The sequence below is a fragment of the Manis pentadactyla genome, chromosome 3 (genome assembly GCF_030020395.1).
Source record: "Manis pentadactyla isolate mManPen7 chromosome 3, mManPen7.hap1, whole genome shotgun sequence".
NCBI lineage: Eukaryota > Metazoa > Chordata > Mammalia > Pholidota > Manidae > Manis > Manis pentadactyla.
In genome coordinates this window covers 218,654,435-218,681,372 of record NC_080021.1, presented here as the reverse complement: position 1 = coordinate 218,681,372, position 26,938 = coordinate 218,654,435, and the positions used below count along the sequence as shown (strand labels likewise).

At 59.5% G+C, this 26,938-nt stretch overlaps 1 protein-coding gene across 1 annotated transcript; it reads right to left on the bottom strand.

Moving 5' to 3' along the window:
- Window positions 1-1,623: 1,623 nt before the first annotated feature.
- Window positions 1,624-25,398, bottom strand: DBH (dopamine beta-hydroxylase). The gene is made up of 12 exons (XM_036901415.2): window positions 25,081-25,398; window positions 22,407-22,553; window positions 20,556-20,813; window positions 19,448-19,624; window positions 18,645-18,747; window positions 15,039-15,205; window positions 12,200-12,343; window positions 11,985-12,023; window positions 11,343-11,402; window positions 5,959-6,086; window positions 5,285-5,444; window positions 1,624-4,361 (listed from the first exon to the last, which is right to left on the bottom strand). Exons 1-12 carry the CDS (start codon window positions 25,396-25,398, stop codon window positions 4,230-4,232), a joined length of 1,833 nt encoding a protein of 610 aa, XP_036757310.2. The 3' UTR covers window positions 1,624-4,229.
- Window positions 25,399-26,938: the final 1,540 nt, after the last annotated feature.

Genomic DNA, 26,938 nt, shown 5'->3' with positions numbered 1-26,938 from the left:
ATGTCTGTCAGCCTCTTCCTCTCAGTTTCTAGAACTTGCCAGCTATTCTCATTGGCCCTCCCTTCTAAGTGTATCTGGAGCCTGACCCAGCTCTCCAGCCCCACTGCCGGCTCCCTGGTCCACGTCACACCCTCCCCTGGTGCCATGCCGGCCTTGCGGCCTCCACCTCTGTCCAGCCTCTCTGACCTCCCACTGCCCCCACCCAGTCTGCTCAGCCCCATGGGCCCCCCGGCTGCTCCTCACCCCCACTCCGGGCTCCTCTACCAGGGCTCCCCGGATACCCAAAGGATTCACTCCCTCACGCCCTTCAGGATTTTATCTAATGCCACTTTCTCGGCTAGGCTGTCCCTGCAGCCACCCCACATGCACCATCTCCCACCACTGATCTTCTTAGCAGCCACCGCTTTCTGCCCTCTGCCCTCTGCCCACTCTGCCCTCTGCCCTGCTGCACCACCTCCTCTCCTCGTTGACCGTCTCCCCTCTGGGATGTGAGTCCCAGAGGCAGCACGTTTTGCTCAGGTTCCATCTCCAGTGCCTGCGCTGGGGCCTGGCCCACAGCTGGCCGTGGGTAAGGACTTCAGACCAGATAGAGGAGAGGGGGCTTGGGGACGGGAGACCCGGAGCCGCAGGGCCGACTCGGGGGCAGTCGGGATGGGTCCCTCCCGGGTCCTGACCTCTGTTTATGAGCAAACATGCTTGAGGACAGTTTCTAGACCCCCTGAAACCAGGTTCTCAAGGGGCCAGGACTTAGCCACTCTGTTCAGAAGAGAGTGAGGGCCTCCCACGGTCTAGTCTAGAATCTTCCCCTGAAGGCTCCCCAGGTCCCCACTAGGGCTCTTCCACAACAGAAATTTCTGGTCTGGGAGCTACAGGACACAGAAACTGCTTCCCTCCAAGAGTGGGTGCGGGAGGGTTGGGTATACTGGAAGGGAGACAAGACTTGGGGGAGAATAGAACCCTGTGTGCCCCCGAGACGTGCTTCTTGGCAGGGCTGGCGGCACTAAGTGGGAGCACTGAGTATCCCGAGAAGCTTCGCCTTTAGCTACGGTGGGGCAGAGAGAAGGTGGGGGTGCCCAGGGAGCCCGGGGCTCGTGCCTCCTTCTACACGACAGGGTGGGTGGGTGGGTGGGCCAGGGGCTTCTGGGTCCTGTGACAGTTGAGGGGCCAAAGGGTTTCTGTTCAGAGCCTGCCCCCTCGCCCACCGGGCATTTGGAGGCCTGTGGGGCATTTCTGGTGGCCACGGGGCTGGGGCTGGAGATTGCTGCTCACCCTTTGTGCTGGGGGCCGAGGAGGCCGATCCCTCTGCATCAGGATGATCCTCAGTCCCAGGGACTGGTCCTGCCTGATATACCTCCGGGGGAAGTCCCTGCACCCCCGAAGTGCTCCCACTGCCCTGTGCAGACCCAGGTGGCGCCTGGCCCATCGGGCGGGGCTGAGAGCTCTGAGGATGCGCGTGCAGCTCGGCTGGCGAGCGTTGTCCGGCACCGCGGCCCTGAGGCAGTGCGGCCCAGGGGAATGTTCTCATTGACAGAACCGGTCCATACGTGTGCTGTGCCAAGGAGCAGCGGTGGGCCTCATGTAGCTATTGATTGTTGGAAATGTGGCAGTTGTGATAAGGACCTGAATGTTTTGGTTTATGTCATTTTAATTCATTTAAAATTTAGCTTAACCAGGACATGAGACTAAAGGCTAAAGGCCCCTGGGTAGTTGGCCTGAAGCATCCGGGCACAGCCCAGGCAGACACACAACCTGGGAACCTGCAGCTTGTGCATGCCCAGCCCTCAGCCCCCACCCCAAGCCCTCCTCACATCAGGTGGGTCATGCCACCCCGGCAACCCACCCTGCTCAAGTTGAGGAAACTTCCCTTCAATGGGCATATGGGGGACAGAGGCCCAGAGAGGGAAAGCAACTGGCCCAGGGCCACACAGCAGAGAGGAATGGGAAGCCAGGCTGCTAGACCCCCACCACTCTTTCCACCGCCCTTGCTGTACGGACAGCGGGAAGCCTGGAGAGTATTTAAGGGGACTTGGCCCTAAGGTTGTTTTCAGGTAACCAATCATTTCTCCCCATGGCCTCGAAAGGCCTGTGTCTATTTCCTAAGGAAGCAGAGGCCGAGAGCCCAGACCCTGCAGTCCGACAGACCTGGGGGCACTTCTGGGCCTCACAGCTCCTCCTGGATGACCACAGCACCTAACTTTGGGTGTAAGCCTCAGTGTCCCCATCCGGCAGCGGGAGCAACACGTACGTGGTAGGTTTGTTGGGACGGTTAGGGCAGAACCAGTACATGTACTGTGGCAGCTCACAGGAGCGCCGGATGCCTAAGCCAGTGAGCGGGGCTGTCGGACCCAGGAGCAGGGGCCGGCAGGGGGCAGGCCGTGGTCTCCAGGATCAGCCCAGCAGGCTGGCCCCAGGAGCAAGGGGGTGACCAGCCTGAGTGTGCGAGTGAAGAAGGGGAGGTGGGGGCTGTCACCGTGTGAGCAGGTGGTTCCGGAACTGCGTGTTATCACCGATCACCACTCACCCTCCGGGGGACCCCGGGTGAGGCATTGGTCCTCTGCGAACCTCAGTTTCCTCCTTGGTGATGGTCGAACACCACAAGAGCCTCTCGGGTGTTTGGGGGACAAAGCGATGGTGACAGGGAGGGTTGGTAGGTGTGAGGCAAGCTCGTGTGGCCCTTGGGGCTTGCCCCGCCCTCTCCTAGTGCTCTGGGCTGACCAGGACCTTCGTCCGAGCTGCTGTAGGGCATGATCAGAGGGCGGGGGTCTTCTTGGGCCAGCAGCCCAAGGCCAGAGGCTGGGCATGCTCCAGGCCGTCCTCCCAGGACCTGCACTGCAGGGGAGGGCTGCCTCCTCCTGTCATCCGAGGCTGTAAAGATGACGGAGGGCCGGCCAGCTCTCTGGCCTCTGTTGGGTCCTGGCATTTCACTGCGATCACACCCTGTGACTTACAGCACAGGAAGCCATGATTTATACGACGCAGTGCAGAGTGTCTGGGTCCATTTGTTCCCGTCTATAATGAAGCAGCTCTCGGAAAGAGAAGCAGCCACTTGGCTGTGTCTGTTGTGGGGGGGGAGGGGGGGGCTCGGAGGACCATCCATCACCCTCTCCTCCCCGAGAGGCTGTGGCGTTTTGCTGAACTGGCTGAACAGAGCTGAATCTGTTACTCCCTACAGAAACCGTCAAAGAGCTGAACTTGGCCTTAAATGGGAGGCAGCTCGTCGGGGAGCAGGCATGAAGGTGGGCTCCGGCTCTTCTGTGGACGGAGTGCCTGGCACAGGCAGGAGGCTCGGGGGGCCTTCTGTGCAGGCTGCACCGCCCGGCAGTAGTTCTCACTGGTGCCAGCCGCGTGTGAGCTTAGCTCATGAACCCGAACAGCAGTGGCCCCACTTCATAGACGAGAAAGCTAACGGGCAGGAGAGGAAACGGCCCTCCCAAGTCGCAGCTCCACTCATTGGAGAACCAGGCTCCTAACGCCGTCTGATTCCAGAGTCATGTCTTACCACCTTTCCCACCCACGCCGAGAAGGGCAGCCAGGGCTCAGCCTCCGGTTCCCCAAGGAGCTGGCACCTGGCTTCTTGTCTGGATCTGTGCCGCCTCATCTTTCGGTGATGGGGGAGAATTGTTGTCAGGATTTCCCTTTAGGTGGGCGAAAATATCTATTTACCCTGCAATGGAGCACCTCCCCTAGCAAGTCTCTAACTAGCTAAATGGCTTGTCCTGCCTCCGTGGGCAGGGAGGACGCCCACTGTGACAAACGAGCCGCTCTTCAGGGAAACGTTTAAGTAAAACGCGAGCCCGCCACACACCAGCACAGGTTGCGGTTGACAGGGCTGGGGACACAGGGCCATCTTGGGGTGAGTCTGCATGCAGCCAGGCCGGGCTCGTGTCCCAGAAGGTCGGCTGCTCCCAGCGAGTCAGGCAGGGCTTTGGGCGCACTGGGCTCTCAACCACCCAGGCGGGTTAGCCTTATGCTGCATCAAAGCGTGTGGAGAAGGGGTTGGTCTGCAGTCCTGGGGGCTACTGGGAGCTCTCATGGGACCCTCTCAGCCACGTGGGGGTGTCCTCCAGGGGAGAAAGCTGGCATGGACTAGGATCTCAGGCAGGGGCTTGGTGCGGCCCATTCATCCCCGGCACAGAGAACCATTCCATGGGGGTCTTCACCGAGTGGAGACGCAGAGAGCCGGTGTGAGCCCGCAGGGATGGAGGGAGGGCTGGGGAGGCGGCCCCCACTCAACCTCTGCCCTCACCGATGCTGACCAGGGCGGGGCCAGCAGGGCTCTGACCCGGGCTCCCTGGGCACTGCGGGGCGGCCTCTTCCAGCTTCGAGATGATCTCAGGCAGGGGCTGCAGGTTCCATTCACCCTGCATGGAAGGGACCAGGAGGTCACACTGAGGCTGGAGGGGCAAGACGGCCACTTAGTGGGCGTCTGTTGGGGGGGGTTTCCCAACCACCTCTGGGGCTCACACTCACCTTGTCCCAAACTGAAGTCCCATTCTCCCACTCCAGGTTCTACTTGGGGGTCCTTGCCTGGGAGTCACCCTGACCCCCAACCTCCCTGCCCATTCTCACTTTAGTCACCACCCAAAGTAACTGGAGGTCCCTGGGTGCAGGCTGCTTTTTTTTGCCATGACAAGGCTGCTTGACATGCCGCATTCGCAGCCGCATCAGACACCTGCCCGTGTCTGGGAGAGCCGGTGCTGGCCGTGCCTGGGGTGCTGCGAAGGCTGGAGTTAGTGGTTAATCCAGCTCCCAAACGCTTCCAGAAGCCTTCCCCGCCTAACTCAGCACCGGCTGAGGCCTCCGACAGGCAGCTCCCTGGGGAATAAATGAGCTGCCTTTGAATCCCAGTGGGTCCCAGATAAGGAGGTGAAACCAGCTTGCAGTTTCAGACTGTTTGGGTTCCCACCCGCCCCTCCCCCAGTGCTTATTTTTAGGCTCTGGGGGAGGTTGCTGGCGCCTTGTTCACAACCAGCAACCAGAGAGACTAGTCCCGTGATGTGCTATTGCCCAGAAGAGGGGTAGCCGCCCTGCCTGGGGTGCTATCAGTTCCTCCCCCTGCAGGCTGTCTGTCTTTCCGGGCCTGATCTGTCACCACCTGCTTTCTCTGTTTTGAGTGAGGAGCTGTCCAATTCCTTGGAGCGGAGCCCTGTCACCACAAGCGGGGGTCCTCCATGGGGCTTGGGGCACAGGGGGGTGGGCAGCCGTAGGACTTGCCACCAGGCATCGGAAAGAGGTGAGGGTATTGCCAGCTGCGACCCCCCCACCCCAAACCCGACAGGCACACCTGGAAGCGGACAGCCGAGGACTTGTTGCAGTGCATGGCAATGGGGGCGAAGCCGTACAGGGCCTTGAGCACATCTCGGTTGAAGGAGTTCCAGGGAACAGAGGCAAACTGCTCGGGGACGGAGACCTGAGGACAGGTGCAAACTTCCTCGCTGTTGAACCTGGCCGGGGAGAAGGAACAGCGCAGTCTGGGGTGCAGCAAGCAGATGGGAGGGGAGCCCAGCAGGGCACGGGTGAGGCTTCCCTGCAGATGGGGCGGAGCTCCCAGAGTGGGCTTCTGGGCCACCTCTTCCCAACCCTGCTGCCTCCATCAGGCCTCCCTGCATAGCAGTGTGGCCCTGCCTCCATGCCAGCGATGGCTAACAGGCTTCATCTCCCAGTCACCTTGGGTCAGCTGGGAATGGCCGCTCCAGGGCTGGGTGCTCAGGCCAAGTCCAGGCTCAGCAGGAAATGGTGTGTGTGGGGGGGTGTCGATTAGTGATCAGTGATGTCTGCACAGGTTTGGGGGAGTGGAGGCCTGGCTGCATGTGCAGGCTAACCCTGCTCCCAGAACTTGGCCTGGACCCTTCACTTCCACCCTGCTGGCTAGCAGGGCGCAGGGCTTTTTATGTTGGGGCTCCCCTGCCATGCCTCGGGCAGGGGGCACGGGTGGGTGTGCTCCCAGGGAGCCATCACCTGTTGATGAGGTGGAAGTATTTCTGCAGGAAGCCAGGGTCCACGGCACTCTTGCAGAGCTCCAGCTGCGTCTGGGGGTAGTAATGCACGTAGTTGACACACATCTCCTCCAGGATGCCAAAGCCCCCCTGCAAGGGGGAGAAGACGCGGTCAGCACGGGCTCACGCGCACGGGTGCTGCCATCGGCTTTCGGATTTCCAGCTGTTCGCTGCACTCGCGCCCTGATGGCACAGCGCCGGGGAATGTGCCAGGTGAGCAAGCGGCCTGCTCCCTTGGACTTCCCGCCTTCCCAGGAGAGACAGACGACAAACCAGTCAGCCAGCAATTCAGCCAGCAAGCTCGTCTCGGGGAGATAAGCATCGGGAGATGAGCTTCAGGCAGGAGCATGAGCGTGCCCGTTTGATGGATAGACACTGAGTCCTGGAGAAGGGAAGGGACAGGGCCTGAGTGGGCGCAGCCTCCCAGCCCCTCCAGCTGCCGTGAGAGCATGGGCACAGAGGACCGAAGGGCGCTCCCTGCACCCTGCAGGCCCACGCCACCCCCCCAGTCACTTTCAAAACCGGGCCTGAGTGGCTCCAGAAGAGGAGACGGAGGCCGGGGGCTGTCACGGCACCTCCCGGGGCAGCCCTGCTGCCTTCTCATTGAGCAAGGGGGGCTGAGTCCCTGTCCCCGAGTCCCTGATGGGGGCTTTAAGCCCCTGCTGGGTCCCCATTCTCCGAGCTGTTGGGGGAGGAGCCAGACCCACAGTGGGACAGGCAGCTCAGACCCCACAGGGCAGGGCCCTGGCCCCAGGCTCCCTGCTCTTTGTGGGTGCTCTTGTGGGTCTGGGGGTGTAATCTGGCTGATGGGAATGTCTGAGGGAAGAAAGACTTCTGCTGCTTTATGGCAGAACAAAAGGACTGTGGAAATCCCGCTGAGCGCCCTTCTCAGGCCCCCTCCCCCGGAGCAGGCCCAGCACCAGGAGGGCCTTTGGGAAAGGAAATTCCCAGGCGCTCATCTGTTTGGCTCTCCGGAATGGCATCTACTGGGCGGGGCTTACCTGTCCTGGTCGCTTGTTTCGCAAGGCCCGGGGACCCTATCTCTGATCACCCGGCCTGGCCAGGAGGCCTGGGAGGACCCCCTCCCTCCTTGAAATCCGGTGCCTCCTTACAGCCCCCGCGGCTCAGACATCAAAAGAAGGCCCCCACCTTATGCCAGCTCTGCTCCCGGAAGCCGCCCTTTGTCTTCACCTGGGGGTGGAAGTCGCCTTTCAAGGGCCCCTGTCTCTGAGCAGCACGCCCGGGAAGCTCCCTTCCTGCTGGGAGCTGCTGCCCCTGTCTTGAGCCCACCCGGCAGGGACGCAGCCCTGCTGAGAACAGGGTGCGGGGTGGCTGGGCCGCACGGGCCGGGACTTTGGCTCAAAGAACCCGGGGTCTGATGAGGTACAGAGGGGACAAGGGACAAGCATCATGTTTCCTGCCTATGATGAAGATGGTGAGATGTAAACAGTATATTAAGAACAGGCAGGACCCCATCTTAAGACTAAGATTCCATTTTAAAAACCAGGAAAATAGGAGCTAAGATTCCTAACATTCTTATAGTAATTAGCCAACAACTGACCCTATCTTAGGACAGGGCAAGCAGTCCTAAATGATATGATCCCACGTCTTGAGGGTCACCACTGTCTTGGAGAAAGGGATCAATAAATTCCTCGTGTTAAGTCCATCTTACAGAATATCTGGGGGACTGGCTGAAGGTAATGACAGAATGTCTCTCACCAGAGAGACACCATGAGATCACAGTCAGCCTATGCGCCCCCTGACCCTTTTCCCCATTCTTGAAATCCTTAAAAGACAGAATCCTAAGCCCTTGAGGGCACCTCCTTTCTGAGGTTGCCCACACTCCCCTTTCTTCCAACTTTGCCTTAAAGACTTCTCACTGCTCAACTTACTGCGTCTTATCTCTGCACTCTCCCAGCGGTAAGCGTCTTTGTTACTTTGCTATTTCATTCAGTGTTTCTAGACTTAGGCACATGTCTTCACGCTCTCTGTTCTACTTGAGACAAGTAGGGAAGGGCTGCTGAGAGCTCCCATTTGTGCTTGCAAGTTTCCGACGCCTGGGTGACCCGGACAGGACTGTGGCTGTGCGATCATGCTCCTTAGTAGCCTGCCCGAAAATCTCCTTTCTTTGCTTTGAGAAGTTCTCAGAACATAATCTCATTCCATCCAGTGCTCTGCAGCTCCCCCAAATCCTGGGGTGGTGGGGGCTCAGTTCCCAGGCCGTGCAGATCCAAGCAGACTAGTACTGGGCGCCAGGTGACCCTGGCTTCAGGAGTCAGCAGGGATCTGCCCTGTGCTGAGCAGGAGCTAAGAGAGCCTCCCTTCCCTCCCTCTGGTCTCCCTTGCTCTCCGCTGCCTGCAAGGAGCTCCCACTCCCTGCTGTTAGGCAGGAAAATAGATATGAGCAGGGTGGAGAGCGAATAAGGCCAGGAAAGCCCACTAAAAAAAAAGACCCAGAGTTAATGAGTTAATCAGTTAAAGCTCAAAAAACCAGGAGTAACTTGGCCTGGAATGTTTGAATAGTCCCCAGATAAAGGAGGGCACCTTAGCACAGCCCATGTCTTTATTGTGTTAATCATGCAGGCCCAGCTTATTTTTCAACTTTACCTATATGCTGTTTTTTTTTTTCTTCCTTCAGCCCTAATCAAGTAATTTGCAACTTAGGCAACTAATTTAACATGCAGGCCCTGTGGTAAACCACATAGTAAAAGACAGGAAGTTAAGAAGTAAGATTCTTAACTTACTCTTTAGCAAACAGACAATAACTCAGCCCATTTTGGGGGTTGGGCAGGAGGTCTTGTTTGATCTGCTCCCAGACCAAGACACCAGTTATCTCAGGGAGAAATCGGAGCAGTAAATTTCTTGTGTTAAGTTCATTTGAAATAGCCAAGGACCACTTAATAAGTCTGCACCCCCAGCCTGTGGTCACATTCTGAAAAACTCTTAAAAGGGTGAACCCCCAACCTTTTGGGGCACTCCTCTCTCTGAGGTCGCCTGCACTTTCTAAGTGCATAATCTTTTAATCTTAAAACTCTCTCCAACCTTTCAGGGTGCCTCTCCCCCACCACCGGGAGGTTGCCTGCTGCACTTTTTCTCTCTGAGTAACTTTAAATAAAACCTTTACTCCGCTTTGCTACTGTGTCTCTGCCCTTCAATTCCTTGTCCCAGCAGGGACAGGAACTGAGGAAAATACACAAGCTCCCCAAACACTGATACTCACTTCAATGAATTCCTTCCTTATCTACACTCATCAACCTTCTCCAGAAATTTCTCATTCAGAGTCAAAAACCCTCCCCTGCCCGGGTTGAGGTTTCACCTGGTGGGCAGGGAGAGACCTCCCAGACGCAGCTGCCCAGCAACGGCAGGGACGCACATGCCTGTGTCCTGACAAAGTGCCTGTGACCCAGACCACTGGCTCTGTAAGGCTCCAGTACATCTTCTTTTTCATGTCAACCTATTGTTTTGAAAGTTTTAGAGCCACCACCAGGCTTAGAGACCCTCGGTCAGGTAATCAACGGAACCAAGACAGAAACAACCTGTATGTGCACATGAGGAGAGTGGGTGTTTGGTGTCCAGTAGTTGTTACCTTGACCTCGTTATGACACTATGCTTCCCTCCCCTGGGTGCAGAGTTCATATGCTAATGCTACATGACATGACGCTGCACTACCTGTACGTATGTAATCCAGCTGCTTGGGTGCTCATGGGACCCCACCGTATTTATGCGGGGTAACCGAATAACTAATGACTAAACATTTTCACCCCCCGTGATAGGAACTGCCCTGATCCTTCTCAGGACTGACTCTCTCCAGCAGCCCAGCCTTGTCTATCAAGGTGTCTGTTCCCTCACATCTCGAATAAAATGCCCTGCTTGCTCGCATATTCCTAAGTCACAGTGTTAAGTTCTTTTAACACTCAAACACGAGAACTGAGGACCCTGTTCTGGTGTCTGCTGGTAACACCCCAAGTTTATGAACATGGACCCAGAGTAGCTGTCACCCCAAATTCGGAGGGAGGAAAGCATGTGGCAAGAGCTTCGCAGGCACGTGGCCCTGGAATGAATCCCACTCGGCCTGTATCAGCTGTGTGACCTTTAGCCAGTACCTCCCCTCTCTGAGCCTCATTTCTCACCGGCAGAAACAGAGACAAGATTCTTCTTGGAGACTGGTGTGACAGCTAAATGAGAGGTGGACACGACCCAAGTGTCCATCAGTGGGTGAATGGCTGAACGGTTGGCCCACCCAGACACTGGAGCGTTACCAGCCATAAAGAGCAATGGCGTTCTGACACGTACACAATAGCATGAACCTTCAAAACATGATGCTGAGTGAAAGAAGGCAGACGCAGTGCGCCGCAGGCCACACGATTCCAATGACCTGAAAGTCCAGGAAGATAAGTCCGTAGAGACAGAAGGGAGATCAGTGGCTGCTTGAGGGCAGGGTGGGCCGGGGACACTGGCGGGGGGACAGCTAAAGGGTTTGGGTTTCTCGATGAAGAAATGCCGGCTGCGATGTTTGCACGTACCCGTGAATGTGCTTACTGTCGCTGACGTGCCCACATTATATGGGTGAATTGTGTGCTGTGTGGATCACATCTCAATAACGCTGTTTAGAAAGAGTGCCCTAGCTGGATGAGACAGTCCGTGGCCGCCTCTCCCGGCACTGTGTGCACGCCCAGCCTTGAGAACAGAGTGTCTCCCCAGAGAGATCTCCCCGGGTGATCCACAGTCCCGCCCAGATGAATCCGTGCCACATCCCACTCCGCCGTCTCCATGTGAGGGTCCCCTCTGCGGCGAGGCCTCCCTGGCCATGGCTCCCAGCACGTGCCCACCTGGGGTTTTGTTTCTATCATTACGTCCTGTCACTCGCAGCCAGTGTGGTGGGCCTACGTCCCTGGTTGGCGAGCCCCCTGGGACGGGCCCAGCCCCCTGCTCTCCTCCCCAGCACCGGCACGCAGGTGCAGAGGCACACTCACAGATGTGGCTCCTGAACGCAGGCAGGCGTCAGAACAGCATGGGGCGTTGTTACACCGTAAACACGGGGTGTCACGCCCCAAATGCCAGCTCACTGTGTCTGGAGTGGAGCCTATGGCTTTGTGTTTCTACCAAGCTCCCCGGAGCATCTGACGCTGCTGGTCCCAGAAACCTGAGAACTGCTGGTTTACTGACAGAATGAGGGAAGGCGCCCCTGCCCCCAGCAACCTACACTCCAGGCGAGGAGTTAAGTACCAGGGGGCCCCTCTGCGACCCCCCTACCTTCTCTCTCCTGTCCTCACGGAAGTGTAGAAGGTTCTGAACGGGACACCCCAGGCCACATGTGCCCTGCGGGCAGGCGGCAGGGAGACTTACCACAGTGGCCAGCTTCCTGTCTCCCGTGTTGTAAGTACAGGAAGTGATGAGCACGTCCCCCTGCGGAGCCAAGCCAACAGGTAACAGCTGTTACCTGGGGGTAACAGGTGTGTTGCACCTGGGCCCACCTGTGATAGAGCTGCCACGCAGGTCGTCATCAACCCATTACTGAGGAACCCAGTGGTAGCCCCTGGCCTGACACGTGAGGCTCAATCTCAGAGTCCCCACGGAGTGACTACTCAGTGGCTTCTATGGCCCCTTAGTACACAGGCCACCGGCAGGCCGGCCAGGGTCTGTGCAGCCTGGCTGGTCATGTCACAGCCTAAGAGTGAACTTGAGCAAGCACCCCCGTGGCCTGGACTTCCCTTTCTGCATGACCAGGGGGCCCCTCAGCGACCTCCGCACCTTCTCTCTCCCTAAAGCTTTTGGGGTTTGCATTAGGCGTGAGGGCCACATCCCCTTCCCCTCGGTGGCTGTTCTGTGAAGTACGGGGACCCGCAGCCCAGGTGGCCCCAGCCCCTACCTGTGAGGACATGGTTCCGGAAAACCTGCCCACAGTCCCTCATCACTTTGCCTTTCCTCTGGGGACGCCCCCACCCCCACCTCCCAGCTCACCAGCCCCTGGCCCTACCCAGCACTCACCGGATAGACAGACACGACCTTCCTCAGCATGCGGATCTCCTGGGGTGGGCAGAGGAAGGGTGGAGGCTGCAGAGAGCTGCACACCAGCTCCCAGCCACCTCCCCTCCGGACCCCTGGGGGTGTGCGTGTGTCCCAGCCCATCCGGGGGAGACCACACTGCTAGGCTGGTCTAGGGCCATGGGGAGCCACACGCCGAGCTGGCAGCGGGTCCCTACCTGGAAGTGAGGGCTGTAGTGGCCGTCCCTGCTCACGACCTCCTGCTCTCGGCCGTCCCGGGCCAGCACAGTGACCACCTTTCTCCCTGTCAGGTGTGTGTGGAGCTGAGAGGCAAAGATGTGGATCCCAGATGGCGGCAAGGCCTGCAGGGCGGGGGGCAGGGGGCAGGGCCTGACCTTGGGGCCACCCCGCTGGCTCCTGCGGGCGGCCAGCACCAACCACAGGCCTCAGGACGGCCGCCTTCCCCAGAACGTCTGCACTGCCCAGGCATCGTCTTTCTCCCTGACGGCAAAATCCCCCCCAGAGGCTTCGCAGGGAACGAGCTGCCCTCAGTGGGGGGGCCCTGTACCAGCAGCAGCCCTGCCTGCAGCCCCGGACGCTCATTCGGCAGCAGACCACGTCCCTCTGGTCCTCTCCACAGGCCCCGGAGGCAGGTCAGTTCACTCTGCATCCGTTTGACAGACTTTAGGGCGAGCCCACTGCGGGCTCATGTCCAGTGGGAGACAAATGGCAGCCGTGCCGGCTCCCTGCCCAGCACCTGCAGGCCCGCCAGCTGCCCCGGGGCCGGCACCCGGACTGCCTCACTTTCTGCAGCTCCTGTGATGTCACCTTCGCTCCTCCTGTCTGGCCCCCCAGCAGCTGCTGCCCCTGCCCTTGGCTTTATCGAGGCTTTTGGCCCCCTAGCAATGATTTGGGGATGGAACCCTGATGGCCACGTTTGTGACAGCTGAGAGCCAGGCCCAGGAGCCTCTGCTAACACACGGGGCCCTGGGTTTCGCTCCCCAGAGATGCAGGTGCCAGGTGATGGAGGGGAAACTCCATCCTGGGGCCTGCGGTCCAAAGCACTGTGCTTTCTCCTGGCTTGTCTGTTTGGACGACGCTTTCTAGACACGCCAGACTTCTGACTGCACAGCGTGCACCCCGGGTGGTCTTCTAAAGGAGAGACAGACTCCTGGGAACCCCTTCAATGAGTGCTCCACACAAACGGCATTTGCCGGAGGAATGTGCTGTCTGCAGCGAAGAAGAGCAAACTGAGTTTGTTTTACTTTGTCACTGGAAAGTACTGGAGCCTGGCAAGAGAGAGCAGGTGTGTCCTCCCACATGAGAGGCATTCTCAGGGCCAGGGGTCAAAGTGGCCTGGTCCCGACCATGGGCAGTAAGCTGCCCTGGGGCCGCTCCTCCCTGGGGTGACTGAGGAGGTCACTGCCCAGCCCCAGGCCGGGGCCACAGAGCTTTCACCTGGCAAACGATGTCCTGGACGGGAGGACTGGGGACACGGAAGGAGTGTCAGACGCTGGGTGTGGCTCAGAGTTCTGGCCCCTCGTCTCAGACAAAGGAGCGACTTAACACAGGCAAACAGGTGCCCTGTGCAGACGGACAGCTCTGTGTCTCCCCAGCTTGAGGTCACCGGGCCCGGCTAAGGGAAGATGCAGGGGCCCAGGGAGCTCACGTAAGGAACAAATCACAGTGAATCAGTCGCTGGGAAGGTGAGCCCCCCGTCAGCCACCTCACACAGCGCCAGCCTCAGGAGTCAGGCCCGCGGCCAGCTCCCCACTCCACAGCTGCTGGCACTGTGACCCCAGCTCGCCCCGGTCCCCTCATCTGTGAAATGGGGGTGCTGACACTTGCCATGCAGGTCATTGTGAGACGCCAAGGTGCGGGATGGGAGGCAGATTCTGACACAGCATCCATGATACGGGAAGAACTCCCAGAAGCCAATAGTGCTGCCACCAACCCACCAGGGAAACTGGGCCAGCGTCGTGAACAGATACTCAAGGAGAACAGGTGGCAAGACGCAGATGGGAAGACCCTCAAGCTGTACAAACAGGGGCTTCGCAGCGGAAGAAAGGGTTCCCTCCCAAGGGACTGAAAAAAATTACTCGAAATATTGGTGTTTTGCTTTGGCAAGCCCGCGGATCTGGGCGCCCTCGGTACCGTGTGTGGGAAGAAGTTTCAGAACGGGCTTTCCAGAGGGCGGTTTGTGAGATTTACTCAAACTAAAGCTCGCATGTCCTCTGTGTGTGGCAGTCTAGAAATCTAGACTCCAGAAACCTAAAGGATAAAACGTTTTCCCGTGTGGCCCAGGATTTCCTGGCAGCCTGCTCCCCGTCGGTGAAGGGGACAGGGGGTCTAAGACAGAAAGGTCTGAGGGGCTTCACCTTGGAGGGGTGGCTGGGGGACAGGTCAACACAGGCTGGGACAAGGAGCCCCAAGGGTGCAGGATGTTGGGGGGCACTTCCATGGTCTGGAGGCTGGGTCCCCACTCTTTGCTCCCTGTGCACCAGCTGCGCCCGGCGGCCTGGGAACCAGAGCCCCTGCAGCCTGTACCCTGGTTCCTCGCTGGTCCCATGGGATCAACGCTGGTGAAGCCCTAAGTGAAACCCATGCTGGGCAATGCCATGTGCTGCTTGAAAGGCAAGTCACAGGCAAACGTTTACCTTTCAACCTGTCTTTTAGCACAGCACCTATAAGGGCAGGTAGCAAAATACAGGGGAGACAAGTCTGCAAGGACACAGAAGGGCCAGTGATTGGCCTCTCAGGGTGAGAAGGGCGAGGAAACTGAGGGGCTTTCGTTTTCAGGGATGAGCGGGGGTCTGTCTGCGCACAGAAAGTGTGTCTTAAAGGGCAGCGCATGTGAGCCCTGTGGACCACGAGGGAGCCATGGTTATTGCCGGAGAGGAGGTACAGGCGCAAACCAGAGGCAGGAAGTCTCCTCTGCGTGCAAAGGGGCCTCGGTGAAGCCCCAGGGTGGGGGAGTCAGCCAGAGCCGCCCTTCCTTGGCCGCCAGGTGCAGGGAAGCACAGGCGTGGAGGGCGAGGCGCGGGCCCACCCACTCACCAGCTGGGTGCACTTGTCCGTGCAGTAGCCCGTGAGGGTGTAGGCCGGCTCCTGTGGGGGGATGGCCATCACGGGCGTGTACACCAGGCCCAGCTCCATGATTCCCGCGTCATAGCGCCGCAGCTTGGCCGTGTAGGACAGGCGGATGCCAGAGGAGTCGCGCCGGCCTGGGGGAAGCAGGGGCAGAGGCGAGGGAGTCCCCTTTGGCCCGCGTGCAGACCTCCCCTGCGCTTGCTCACGTGCTGAGCCCCAGCCGTCCCCAGCCCAGAGGTAGTGCCCACCCCCCACCTGCCCCCACCTGCAGTATGTACGCAAAGCCAGCCGCGTCTGCTCCCACACCTGTTTATGCCAGGCATTGGCACCACCTCACCAGGGGCACGGTCACACAGCCACGTGGCCTTGGGGGCCGCTCCCCTGCCCTAGCCCTGCCTGGGAGGGGTCAGCCTAGGCCCTGGGTGCTTTGGGGAGGAGCCCTGGGCTGGTTCCAGCGGGGAGGCGAGGGGGCTGGACGTGGCCCAAACCCTCGGGACGCACGGTGGAGCTGGGAGATGGGCATCAGAGCCCGTGAGCCCGAGAGTTCCCTTCTCTGACTTACAGATGAGGAGAACTAAGGCTCAGCGCTGAGCTAAAGACCCTTCCCCATTCGGTCTGTGAAGGGGCCTAGCTGGGTCCGAGCCCAGGGCGGTGACTGGGGACCCGGCAGCCTCTCTGCTCTGCTCCTCTGCTCCAAGGGGGAGCCAAGAACGCCCCCTCTTCCCCCCGCCTCCCTGCTCCTCACTCCAGGCTCCCCCCGCAGTGTCCAAACGCAGCCTCTGTATCTCTGGGCTGATTACATCAGAGGATAATAATAAAAAGGGAGATGCAATTGGTTGAAATTCAGATGGGGGTTAAATAATGAAATAATTGTGGAATTCTGATATTTATAGAAAAGTGGCCCATCTCCAGATTTGTGAAGTGACAGCATCCTTATATCTGGCAACGGATCCATAAATACAGCCAGACGATCAGGAGGAGACAGACCTGCCTGACGCTTAAGGAGTTTTCAAAAATCCATTTGCTTTCAGGTTTTAAATGAGCAATAAATCCCGTATCTTGCTAAGGCCCAAGCTGACTTATGTCCTTCTCTCTGCTTGCTGTAGATAATCCCCAAGGTGGCAGAAAGTATTAGTTATGTCACCAAGAAGAAAATCCCCGGCGGCCATTGGTGGAGCACACTCGGGACCCCCACCCAGCTGGGAGCATCGCCCGCACGCGCTTTCCCAGCCCCAGGCCATGTGTGGGACTAGAGCAAACGCAGGCAGGCTCGGCTCCCCACCCAGCGTCCTACAGCAAGGGAGGGATGGGCTGGGACCCAGCCTGCAGGTCATGTCCTTATCGCCGAAGCTATTTCTGCCTTCTCGCTCACAAGTGAAAATAATTGTCTTTAAAGAGAGAGAGAAAGAAGGCTTGGTGGCTATGTGGTGGGAGATGCTGGTGCAATAGAGAGTGGGGAGTATTGTCAGTTTCTGATGTGGCATCAACGGGCATCACCACCCTAAAGACTAACTCTGGCTGTCCACCTTCAGGCACAGCGTGATCCAGCAACCCCTGCTGTCTGCTTCCAGCTCCTGCTCTCATGCCCTGCAATGCAGCCAGGCAGGACCGCCTGTGTTCCTGAAACATGCTCTCCATGTGCCCCGTCCTTTCCTGCACACAGACTATTCCCCTGATCTGGAATGCAGCACCTGGCAGCTTCCCTTGTGAAGCTTCTCCTTGTCCTCCAATGCCCAGGTCACATGCTGCCACAATGCCACCCAGGCCACAACGACTTCTCCTTTTATACAATCTCACATCTTGCCTTCATCTTCCACCTAGGGTCTGGCCCCTCCTGCCTTGTGTGTGTGTGTGTGTGTGTGTGTGTGCGTGCGCGTGCAGGTGTGTATCATGCTGGCTCACATGCGTGCTCACGTCTCAGCTCCCTTCCCGAAGCTTTCTGGGGGCACAGAGGTGTCTTCCTCATCTTGAGGCTCCCCTCTGGCTTGGCACAATGTCACACAGAAGCCCCGCAATAAACACAGATGAGTGGAAGTTCTCTGCTATCGGGTACCTCTAGGGAAAGCAGGAAGTCAGCCTGAGTGGCCCTTGCCCTGACCCAGGCCCTTCTAGGCCAGATTGGACACACGGTTGTTGCCTGAACACTCAGACACAACGGGACACGTGCCCAGGGAAAAACACTCAATTCAGAGCTATCTGTTCCTGCCTGATAATTCACCCTTCTGGACCTGAGGTCTGGCGCAGTTGATCAGGGGATGCGATCGCCATCCCGCATCCAGCACAGGGGACCATGAGGATTTGTGTTTGCTGGTGTCAGGGTCCTTAAAAACTCAACAGCCCTGAACAAACAAGATCAGCCCTCCAGCACACAGGACAGGTAGCACCAGTAAACCGCAGCCTGGCCCTCCTGGGCACGGGACAGCTCCACAGGCCGTTCCAACAGGAAGTGCCACGCCACGGCCGAGGGTCAGTTAGAGAAGCCTGTCTGCCACCCCTGACACGAAAAACATGGATAGAAGATCCTGTACTCACACTCACACTCGGGCATGCATTCGTTCTGCTACGATGTGTTTGGAGAAGCAGAAGGGACGCTCATGACCAGAAATGTCCCCAGTTGAGCCGGAGCTCTTCCCTCGCCCGAGGACAGCCCTGGGGGCAGTGCCTCCCACAGTGAGCCCAACGAGGGGTGGGTTCTGGGCAGGGGCTGCATCCTGCCATCCTTCTGTCTTGCCAGGTGCCCCCTCCTCACCCAGCCTGTTCCTGGGAGGGCAGCGACCCTGCTCCGTGAGTCAAGCCGTTGGGGGGCAGTTGGGGATGAGGGCAGCCACTGGTCTGAGCAGCCTCAGGCTTCCAGGGGACCGAGCACATGGGACAGCGCTCTGGCCTGAGGCCTCTCTGTACTGACCTCCCGCCCAGGGGTCAGCACACACTGACGCTAGCCCTGGGCCCTGGCTGGCATCACCATGTGAGAAAAAGGTGTGCTGGGGAGGGTACCCCAGCTGTGTTTACTCGGACTGACCCAATGCCTAAATGATTCCTTACAGCTTTACAGTCAAACCAGTCTTTCAGGATGGCAAGGCTGCCGACTGAGGCCAGGGAGGGACCCCAGGGACCCCACCCCAGGTCTCCTGGCCCCACCTACTCACTTGGTGGCTGTGGTGGGGGTCCTTCCCCAGTGGGTCTTAATTTCCTCATCTGCAAAATGGGCATGCAGGAAACCTCTTCCTGCCTGACCCAGGGCATGGTACTTGGGACAGCGCACGCCGATGGCTGCAGTGTTTATGAGGAAGACGTGGGAAGGTACTGAGCCCCCATGACTGGGGGGGCAGCCCTGAGCCAACCCATTGAGGCCCTGCTCCAGGGAGCCCACTGCAGTTCTAGGAGACGGATGGTGGAGGAGAGACACTGGGGGCACACTGGCAATGGGTCATATAACAAGTAGGCTAGAGTTTGGGGAGCAAGTCCAGTGCTAAACAGACAAGTCAATTATCTTCCTGACTGGATGCAGCCCAGTGCCAGGGTTTCCAAGGAGAAGATGGTGGCAGGGCTGAAAACATTCCCGGTGCCCCCTACCTTGTATCCTCAGTGGGTTGTGGTAGTGAACTTCCAGGCGGAGAAACCTGGAGGACCCAGCGCCCCCAAAGGCAAGGCCCGCTTCCTCCGGGTAGTAAAAGGCCTGCAGCGGGCAGAAAGAAGGGTATCAGGCATTTAGGAACCACAACCCAGGAGGACAGACTGGTGCCTCACGAGGGGATCCCAGACAGGGGTGCGGGCAAACCCACCCAGCTGAGCTATGGTGGGCGGTGCTGGGGAGCAGCCGGATTACAGCGACACCGTCCTGCTGACGGGCAGCTCATTACGGCCCCCACGGTGTGGTGTCCCTATTAGACTCGGGGTCAGGGAGTGCCCCCAGGCCACCTGCTGCCCCAGCCCCTTTCCCAGCTGTGCCCCGGCCTCCTCTGGGCTGGTGGGAGAAGCTGATGGAAGCGCGGTAGACGCAGGCCACAGAGGCTGCGGCGACAGGCCCTGGCACCGCCAGCCCCAGGTCCGCCCTGTGCACGCACCCCCAACTCCAGTGGGGAAGCGGGGTCAGTACCCGCAGTGAACCTAAGCTCGGGGGCGTTGAGCATCGCTGTAGAGATGTAACAAAGGCTGGGAAAAGGCTGTGTGGCTCAAAAGAGCAGTGGAATGTGGACGATGCACAAGCAGTCGGGGTTATTTGGGCCATGGGCCTCTCTGGTGGCCTGATGAGCACCCTTGGGAGCCCCCTTCTTGGGGGCCCTCAGAGAAGTGGGGGACACCGAGGTGTGGAGGCATCAGGGCCCCCAAAGGCTCCCGAGAGACAGGTGGGGACCCGGGGGGTGCAGGGCACACACCTTGGCACCCAGGGCCCAGGCGGCCAGCACGTGGCGGCAGTAGTTGAGACGGTCAGGCTTCATCTTGGAGTCGCAGGGCCCGCTGAACTGGGGGAAGCTCTCGAACTCGGCGGCGCACTGGAAGACCTCCATGTGGTGCACCAGGGCCTCGTTGCCCTCGGTGACCATGGGCTCGTACTGTGGGGGAGGCCGCGGCAGCTGAGCCTGAGGCCGCGGACACCCCCACCCTGCCCGCCCACCCCCGCTGGTGGGGGCGGGCCAGCAGCCCCCCGTGGGCCTCTGCTCGCCATCTGTAAAATGGGCGGGTGAGGGAGGTGATTTCCAGGGTTGCTTCTGTGGCTCAGGGCTCCGAAGTTGGAGCCACCGACCTGGAACGAGGCAGAATCTGCCAGAAGCACAGGCAGAGCCCCAGAGTGAAGGAAATGAGGACGCAGGCAAGCCGTTCCTGATGAGGTGGGCGGGGAGGCAGCTGTCCTCGTGTGAGCATGGCTGCACAAGGCTAAGCCTGAGCCCGGGGGACCAGGTGGGGCTGTGGGCCCAGCCAGCTGCCTGCTGTGTGACTTCGTGCACTCACACAACCTCTCTGGGCTGCACTTGCTCTACTGGAAACAGGGGATGGTGCCCAGTCCTGTGCGTGCTCTGTTGTGGTGGTGGAGTGGCAGGTGGAGTGGCAGCCTGTGCCCCTCCCCCCGGGCCAGGCACACTGTGGGCGTCCAACGGCTATTGTCACGACTGGTGTATCTCCAGGTGGGTGTTTGGAGCGATTGGGTTCTGAGTTGAGCTGCTGTTCTGTGAAGGGGGTTGTGGCCTGGCAGACAGCCTCTCCCAGTCCCAGGGGAAGACACAGAAATCAAGCCATCCTTTGCCTTTGACCAGGCCGGGAAGCTGGGCCCCAGGAGGGTGGGGAGTGAGCCAGGTGACAAGGCTCACCAGTGACTGCGACTGCAGGAGGCTCAGGCCCGGCCTAAGGGTCAGGCGGGAAGAGGACACCTGGTTCAGACGGGACCATGGACAGCTCCCTGGGCCAGGGACACCTCACTGCTGGCCCCTGGGGCCCCGGGAGGGAAGGCAGAGCTGGGGTGAGGACCTGCCCGCAGCCCCCGCGTACCATGACAATGTGGTGCCTGGAGAAGCCGTCCGGAAGCTCGGTGATATAGCACCAGTACGTGGTCTCCTGGCCAGGGATGAGGACGTCTGGGGCCCGGATCTCCATGGTGTGCAAGTCCGAGGGCAGGGCCGGGACGGAGATGTCAGGCTTCAGCAGCTGCACCCTCTGCAGCCCCGTCTTCAGGCTGGACGTGTTGATGGCCTCCAGCAGGTGGAGCGGCTCGTCCAGGATGCCATACACCAAGTGGACAGTGCCATCCTGCCAAGGCAGGGCCTGGTTGTTCACCCTCTCAGACCCCAAGGAGCTGGGCTCCTCGGTGACCAAGCTCCGCCAAGTCCCTGCCCCCCTTGCCTGGCAGGTGACATGCCTGGGCCTTATGTCTGTGAAGGAGGGGATCTTTGAGGCTCCGAGGGGACCCTGCTGGGATTAAATCCCAGGCCAGCTCCCCCTAGAGAGGGTATGCGGGCATCACATGCCTTTTGTCTTTCTAATGCATTTCGCCCACATTGCTTAGCCTCCACTCAGTTACCAGGCCAGCTGGCTCCCGCCCCCCGTGATATTCGTTCCGTCCACTGCCCCCAGGATCACTGGTCATCTCCTCTGGTCCCATCAACAGCTCAGCCTGTGGAGTCAAGACCCCTTTAAGTGAAAATAAGCAAACTGAGGCTGCTTGCCGGTGACCCTGGACCTGCAGGGCTGTGCTGCCGGTCGGCCGCCCCCAGCCCTCTGGGGTGGGACACAGACACAGAAAGCTCCGGCCATTGCTGTGCCAGGGGTCACAGCAAACTCAGGGGCAGGGGGCTGGCTTTCTCCCGTGCTGCCGGGAACATATTTTCATCTGGAAAATGCCATACGTGGTCTTCTGGACACCCGTGTGGTGTGTGTGTGTGTGTGTGTGTGTGTGTGTGTGTGTGTGTGTGTGTGTGTTTATATGCATGGCAGGCGGCTGATTTGCCCTCTGAGTAAAACCTGGGAATCTGCAGAGGGCATCTGAGAGCTCCAGGCAGGAGCCCCCACACCTAGGCTGGAGGCTGAGCCAAGCGCCCGTGGGCATCGGCGGGATATCCTGCCCGGTCCTTGGAGGTGGTCTTCTGCCGCCCTTGCCTCGCCTGCAGCGTGAGGGGGTGAGCACTCAGGGATCTGCCGCGAGGCCACTTTGGGCTGCAGCTCTGTCCCCACCATGCCCTGTGCCCCTGGGCAAGTCCTTCCCCTGTGCGGCCTCGGTTTCCTCAGCAGGCACACCCCCAACCTGTCGCTGCCATGACATCAAAGTTACACAAGGACAGATGTCAGAGGGCACTGAGACTTACAAGCGTTTTGTTGTCAAGGGCAAGGGGGGTTGTTTTCCCTCCCTGAGGGTCTCGGGGCAGCTCGAGAAGCCTGGGGTGTTGGGATCTGCTGTGACCCTGAGCTCCTGTCCAGGGCTCCTTCCAGTACCTGCCACACAGGGACGCCAAGAAGGCAGAGGACTGCCCCTAAGCCTCCCGGCAAGGGGGCCACAGGGCCGGGCTGGGAAACCAGGCTCCCGGGTTCCTTCCAGAACTCCACCTGAAGATGATGGACCAGGGGGACAGAAGCAGGAGCGGCTCACTCCGGTCCCAGTTTGAGAGGCTTCGGGGCAGGACCCGAGTCCAGAAACACGTCCCCTGTGTGTCAGCCAAGAGGGTCTTGGGAGGAATCAGAGGCTGCTGGCAGGGCTTGTCTCTCCAAACCCTCGTGCCCCCCTGCCGCCTGAGACCCCTCTTTGGCTTTCTCTCTGTACATAACTGGCCAGGGCTGCTGCCCTAGGATGTGAGAGGGCTCCCCCCAGCCCATGACCTCCTGGGCTGGGCCCTCGGGGCTACGACTCACCTCAATGAGGTAATCCTTGGGGTCACAGGTGCCAAAGGGCCTCTTGAAGAGCAGGACCAGGCCTTCTGGAGTCCTCTGTGCCTGCAACAGCTGGTAGTCCTGCTGCGAATCCAGGTGGATCTGCCCCTTCTGGTCACTCCAGGCGTCCTGCAGGGACAAGTCCTGACTCTGAACACAAGAGGCTGGGCGGCAGGGCCAGAGCTCGAGGCTGGGCACCCACGGAGCAGCCCCCTAAAATACACACAGCCCTGTGGGCCCTGGGCTTCTTCCCGGGGCTGGAGGGTCACTGTGTGTCCTTTGTCCACCTAGAGACAGTGGAGTTCAGCTCTAATGCTGCTCTTTCCCTCTGAGCCTTGAACCAATGCTCTCAAATGCCAGCCAGGACTCGGAGGGCTGGTCCAGGGCAGGGACATCTCTCACCACAAGCCTCAGAGGCCCCAGGTGGAAGGCAGAGTGGGGGTGGGGCCCCGGGCCCCCAACTGCCCCCCCCCCGCCACACACACACAAATATCATCTCAAATTGGTGCATAGAAGCCATCTGGAAGCATAGTCCCCAACTTCTGGGTGGGACTCAGGAAGGTGCCATGATTGGAAACAAGACCTGAGAAAAATACTGCCCCCACTGGTCTGTGGAGGGAAGGGCCCTGACAGGGCCTGGAGCCTCGGAAAGGGGAGGCGTGGGGGGCAAGGCCACCCTGGGGAGGCAGGAGAGAAACCTGCCACGGTTAAGGTGGTGCACAGGCTCAGGGGCCCACCCCGCGCCCCCACCCCTGAGGGGAGCGCCTTAAACCGTGCACCCCAGGCATCTTGCTTGCCTGCCTAGCTAACCTTGCCTGGAGGGGGAGGAAATGGCCCTGCTGCATAGGTCGTGGGCAGAGGATTTGGCCGACTCCTGCCCTCCCCTCACCAGGCTGCCTCTCTCGCAAGGGCCTGTAAGGCTCAGCACCCTGGGGGCTCCAGGCCAGGGCCCAGGAAGGAGGGCACCTTGAGAGGCAGCTGGGGGCAGGGAAGAGCCTTCCCCAGCCAGCAGCCCTCTGTTCCCACTCAGGAATGCCACACACCGGGGCCTTAGGATTTGTTTTTAACGCTGCACCCAGGGCTACGGCATGTTTTCTTCATTTCCCTGAAAAACAAGAAACCTACAAAAGATTTTGCAAAATCTTCCCCAGGGAACAGCACCACGCTGGAGCTCCTGCTGGGATACACTGTTGATTTGCAGGACTAATTTTAAACAGAGGCAGAAAGTTGGAAAAGAGGCTTCAGCTGGAAATCTAGAATATATTTGTTAAACGTATTGCTAAAGGAGGAAAAACAAGTCTGACATTTGTTTGCATAGGAATTTGTTGTGCAAATTAATCTCGCAGTGTGCAGGGAAGGTGAAGTTACCCCAGCTCTCTTGGCCGCAGGGGAAAAGCTGCCCCAGGAGGAGCAGGGGCTCGGATGCGTCTCTGGGAATGGCAGGCGACACAGAACTGAGGCTGCCCCAGCACCCTCTTGGCCAAGACCCCCTGAGCCACTGAGCTTCCTTGCGTGGGCAGAGCTGGGGCCCAGCTAGGCAGCTCACCCCATCCTACCTGGGTGGCCCAAGCAAATGGCCCCAGCTCACCCAGCCCCCAGCCTCACCTGTGAAATGGGGACAGAGCTGTTGTGGGGATTGTTTGGGGCACAGGCTTCCAGAAACACCAGCCCGTGCGAACTCACAACCACCCAAAGGCAGAGACAAATTATTCTTCCCACTCTTCTGGTGAGGAAGTTGAGTCCCAGAGATGACTTCTGGCTTCTCCCCTCTCCTGACTCCACCTTGGTCTCCTGCAGGTGCCTTGCCTAATAGGGATAAAAGCCCTTCGGCTCACAGGCAGAGAAAGTGCTTCCTTACTTAAAAAACGTTTTTAACCCTCTTGGGTCTTTTCTCATGGAGAGTCAGGTTTGTCCCCAGAGAGGCCCTGGTGGCCAGGCCCATCTGGAGAAGAAGGTGGGGAGCAGAGGCCCAGGGAGGGTGGTTGGGCCCCCACTGAACCTCCCTTCAGCTTGTCGAGGGCCCCCAAACCCTGTCTAGTTTGAAGGGAAAATTCCCCCTTTCTCTACCTTTCACAGCAAGAATGGGGCTGAATTTTGACGGCAAGGAGCGAAGCAGATGCACTGACTGTTCGGGGCTGGTTCCTGGGTCTGCTCCACATCTGGGGGCAGTGCAGGACATGGGTGTTTGCACCTGCCCGGTTCATCCATGTGCGCTGGGCCGTGAGGGCTGCGTCCTGGCACTGGGGGTGCCCACCCCGTGCTGTGCTCGGCCCATGCAGCCACCAGGCCCTCACTGGGGACGTGGTTGCACTGGGTGCTGCCCATGCTGGTGGGGACACGCCGCCTGCCTCATGAGGGTGGGCAGGTGGAGTGGTGCTCGCGTACGTGACATGTGTGTGCATCCTTCCTGCGTGCTTACCCTCCTTGGGCTGGGTCCTGTTCGGGGGTGTGCAGTCCAGGACTACAGAAAGTATATATTTCCCATTTTATCCTCAAATTGGTGTCCCTGAGATGCCCAAGCCTGGGACACAGACATGGATAAGATCACAGCAAATGCAAGCCAAGAGATGGGAGGAAAACTTCCTTTGCTGGGTTAAGGAGGGTGACCGCAGGTCAAAGAAGGCCCAGTGGGGGACTGGGGCAGGGAAAGACTCACCCCAAAGTAGGCTCTGTCTCCATCGGTCCAGAGCACTACGAGGTCAGCATTCTCCAACTCGCCGCGGTCCGACATCCCGAACAGGACCCCGGCCTTGAGCTCCCGCACCAGGAGCTGGAAGTGGATGGTCTCCTGCACATAGCTGACATTCCAGGAGAGCTCCAGGGCCCCCCCGGGGTCCAGGGGGATGCGGTAGGGGAAGGGGCTCTCAGGGGGTGCTGAGCCCTGGAGGGCGGCCACCAGGATGACCAGGAAGACAGCCACCGCTGTGCCGTACATGGAGGCCGCCTCTCGCACGGTGGGGCTGGGGACCTGCATGGCTGGTGAGCTTGGCCGCCCCGCCTGGCCACTTATGTCCTGGCCCTCCAGGGCGTGGGCCCAGGCCCCACTGGTAATCACATTTGTCTGGTGGGGAATTCAATTGTCCCAGTGACCCTCCCACCAGCCTGTGCCCCGGGCCAAATGCTTTGCGTCCCTTGCTCTCATAATTGGCGCTAATGACACACGGACAGCATCAGTGGGGATTGAAGTAGACGGGCTGATTTCACCCCCTCCGAGTCCTCTCTGAAGAGCTGTCGGGAAAGCAGGCCCTCCCTGCAGCCCAAGGCCTTTCAGATGCCCTCTGGTCAGGCAGAGGGCTAACTAGCAGGCGGGCTGTCTGGTCCAGTCTCTGAGCAGCTGGCAGGACAGGTGCCATGCCTCCCCATCCATGGATGGGCAGCATGAGGCCCCAGGAGGTTGTTTCCAGATGTCCAGTGAGTAACGAAACCTTGCTGCTATGTGCTTGGCCGAGTGAGCAGATTCTACAATGCTGGCGGGTGGGCCACTTTCAAACTAAACATAGAAGACAGTCCCCAAGTCATCGCTGTGCAGAGACACGCTCTCCGTGGCCTGCTGTTCCCACTCCTGTCTCCTCTGTTTCCCCCACAGGCTCCAGCTGGTGCCAGGGCGGCTCCAGAAGGAGTGGGTGCACTGTTGGGGGCCGACGCAGATGGCCCAGGTGCATGGCTGTGGCAGCCTTCGTGGTGTCTTGCTGAGGGGTGGTTGCCCGCCTCACTCCATCCGTCTCTCAGCAGAGCAGACTCCACTTGTGCCGTCACTTCCAGGAAGTTCTCCCTGATCACCCTCTGCTCTGAACTTGGCTCTCTCCTCCAATACTTGACTCCTTCCCTCCCTCCGTCCTCCCCTCTTTGGAGAAACCCAGAACCCTACCATAGGAACGCAGTGACATCACCAGCTGGCTCCCAACTTTAGGTCCTCAACTCCACACACGGGCCGGCCGGACTGGTTTTGCTCTGAGCTCTCTTCCTCAGGAAGGAACGACTGTGTCTGCCTGAAGATGCAATCTGGAGAAAGGTCCAGCCCTGCCCTGGCCCTGCGGGGGGTGCTCTCTGCCTCCCAGAAGCCAGGCTGCCCTGCAAACCAGGCAGAAGAAAGATGCCACAAAGGCCACCCCTCCCTACCCCTGTCAGCTGGGGGCCACATTCACCAGCCCGCAGGCTCAGACAGGTGAGAGCTAAGTGCACAAACCCCTGGGGCACAGGGTGCATCACTGGTACCCCTCACTGGCTGTCTCCCCAGGTCTAGGCTGGGGCCAGATAAAGGGCTGAGTGAGCAAACAGGAATTAGCCAGGAAAGGGCACCCCAGGCCCATCCTCCTGGGAGGGAGCGACAGTGTAGGAAGATAATGGCCAGGAAAGCAGGCTCCGTGGAGCGAGAGGTCACAGCCACCAGGCTCCAGTGAGAACTCGGAACCCCGGGGGTCCCGCGGGGCAGCAAGCAGGCTGCTGGGACACAGGGCCTGCGGAGGAGCCCGGCAGTGGGCGAGTCAGGCTACAGGATCGTCCCAAAGCTGCCT

What these genes read in the sequence shown, in the direction of transcription:
- DBH (XM_036901415.2), bottom strand. Translation starts at nt 25,398, where the DNA reads ATGCAGGTCCCCAGCCCCACCGTGCGAGAGGCGGCCTCCATGTACGGC. An exon ending in CGGACAAGTGCACCCAGCTG is followed by an intron (nt 12,344 to 15,038) that starts GTGAGTGGGTGG and finishes CCCGCCCTGCAG; the next exon opens with GCCTTGCCGCCATCTGGGAT. An exon ending in TACTTCCACCTCATCAACAG is followed by an intron (nt 5,445 to 5,958) that starts GTGATGGCTCCC and finishes CTCCCCGGCCAG; the next exon opens with GTTCAACAGCGAGGAAGTTT.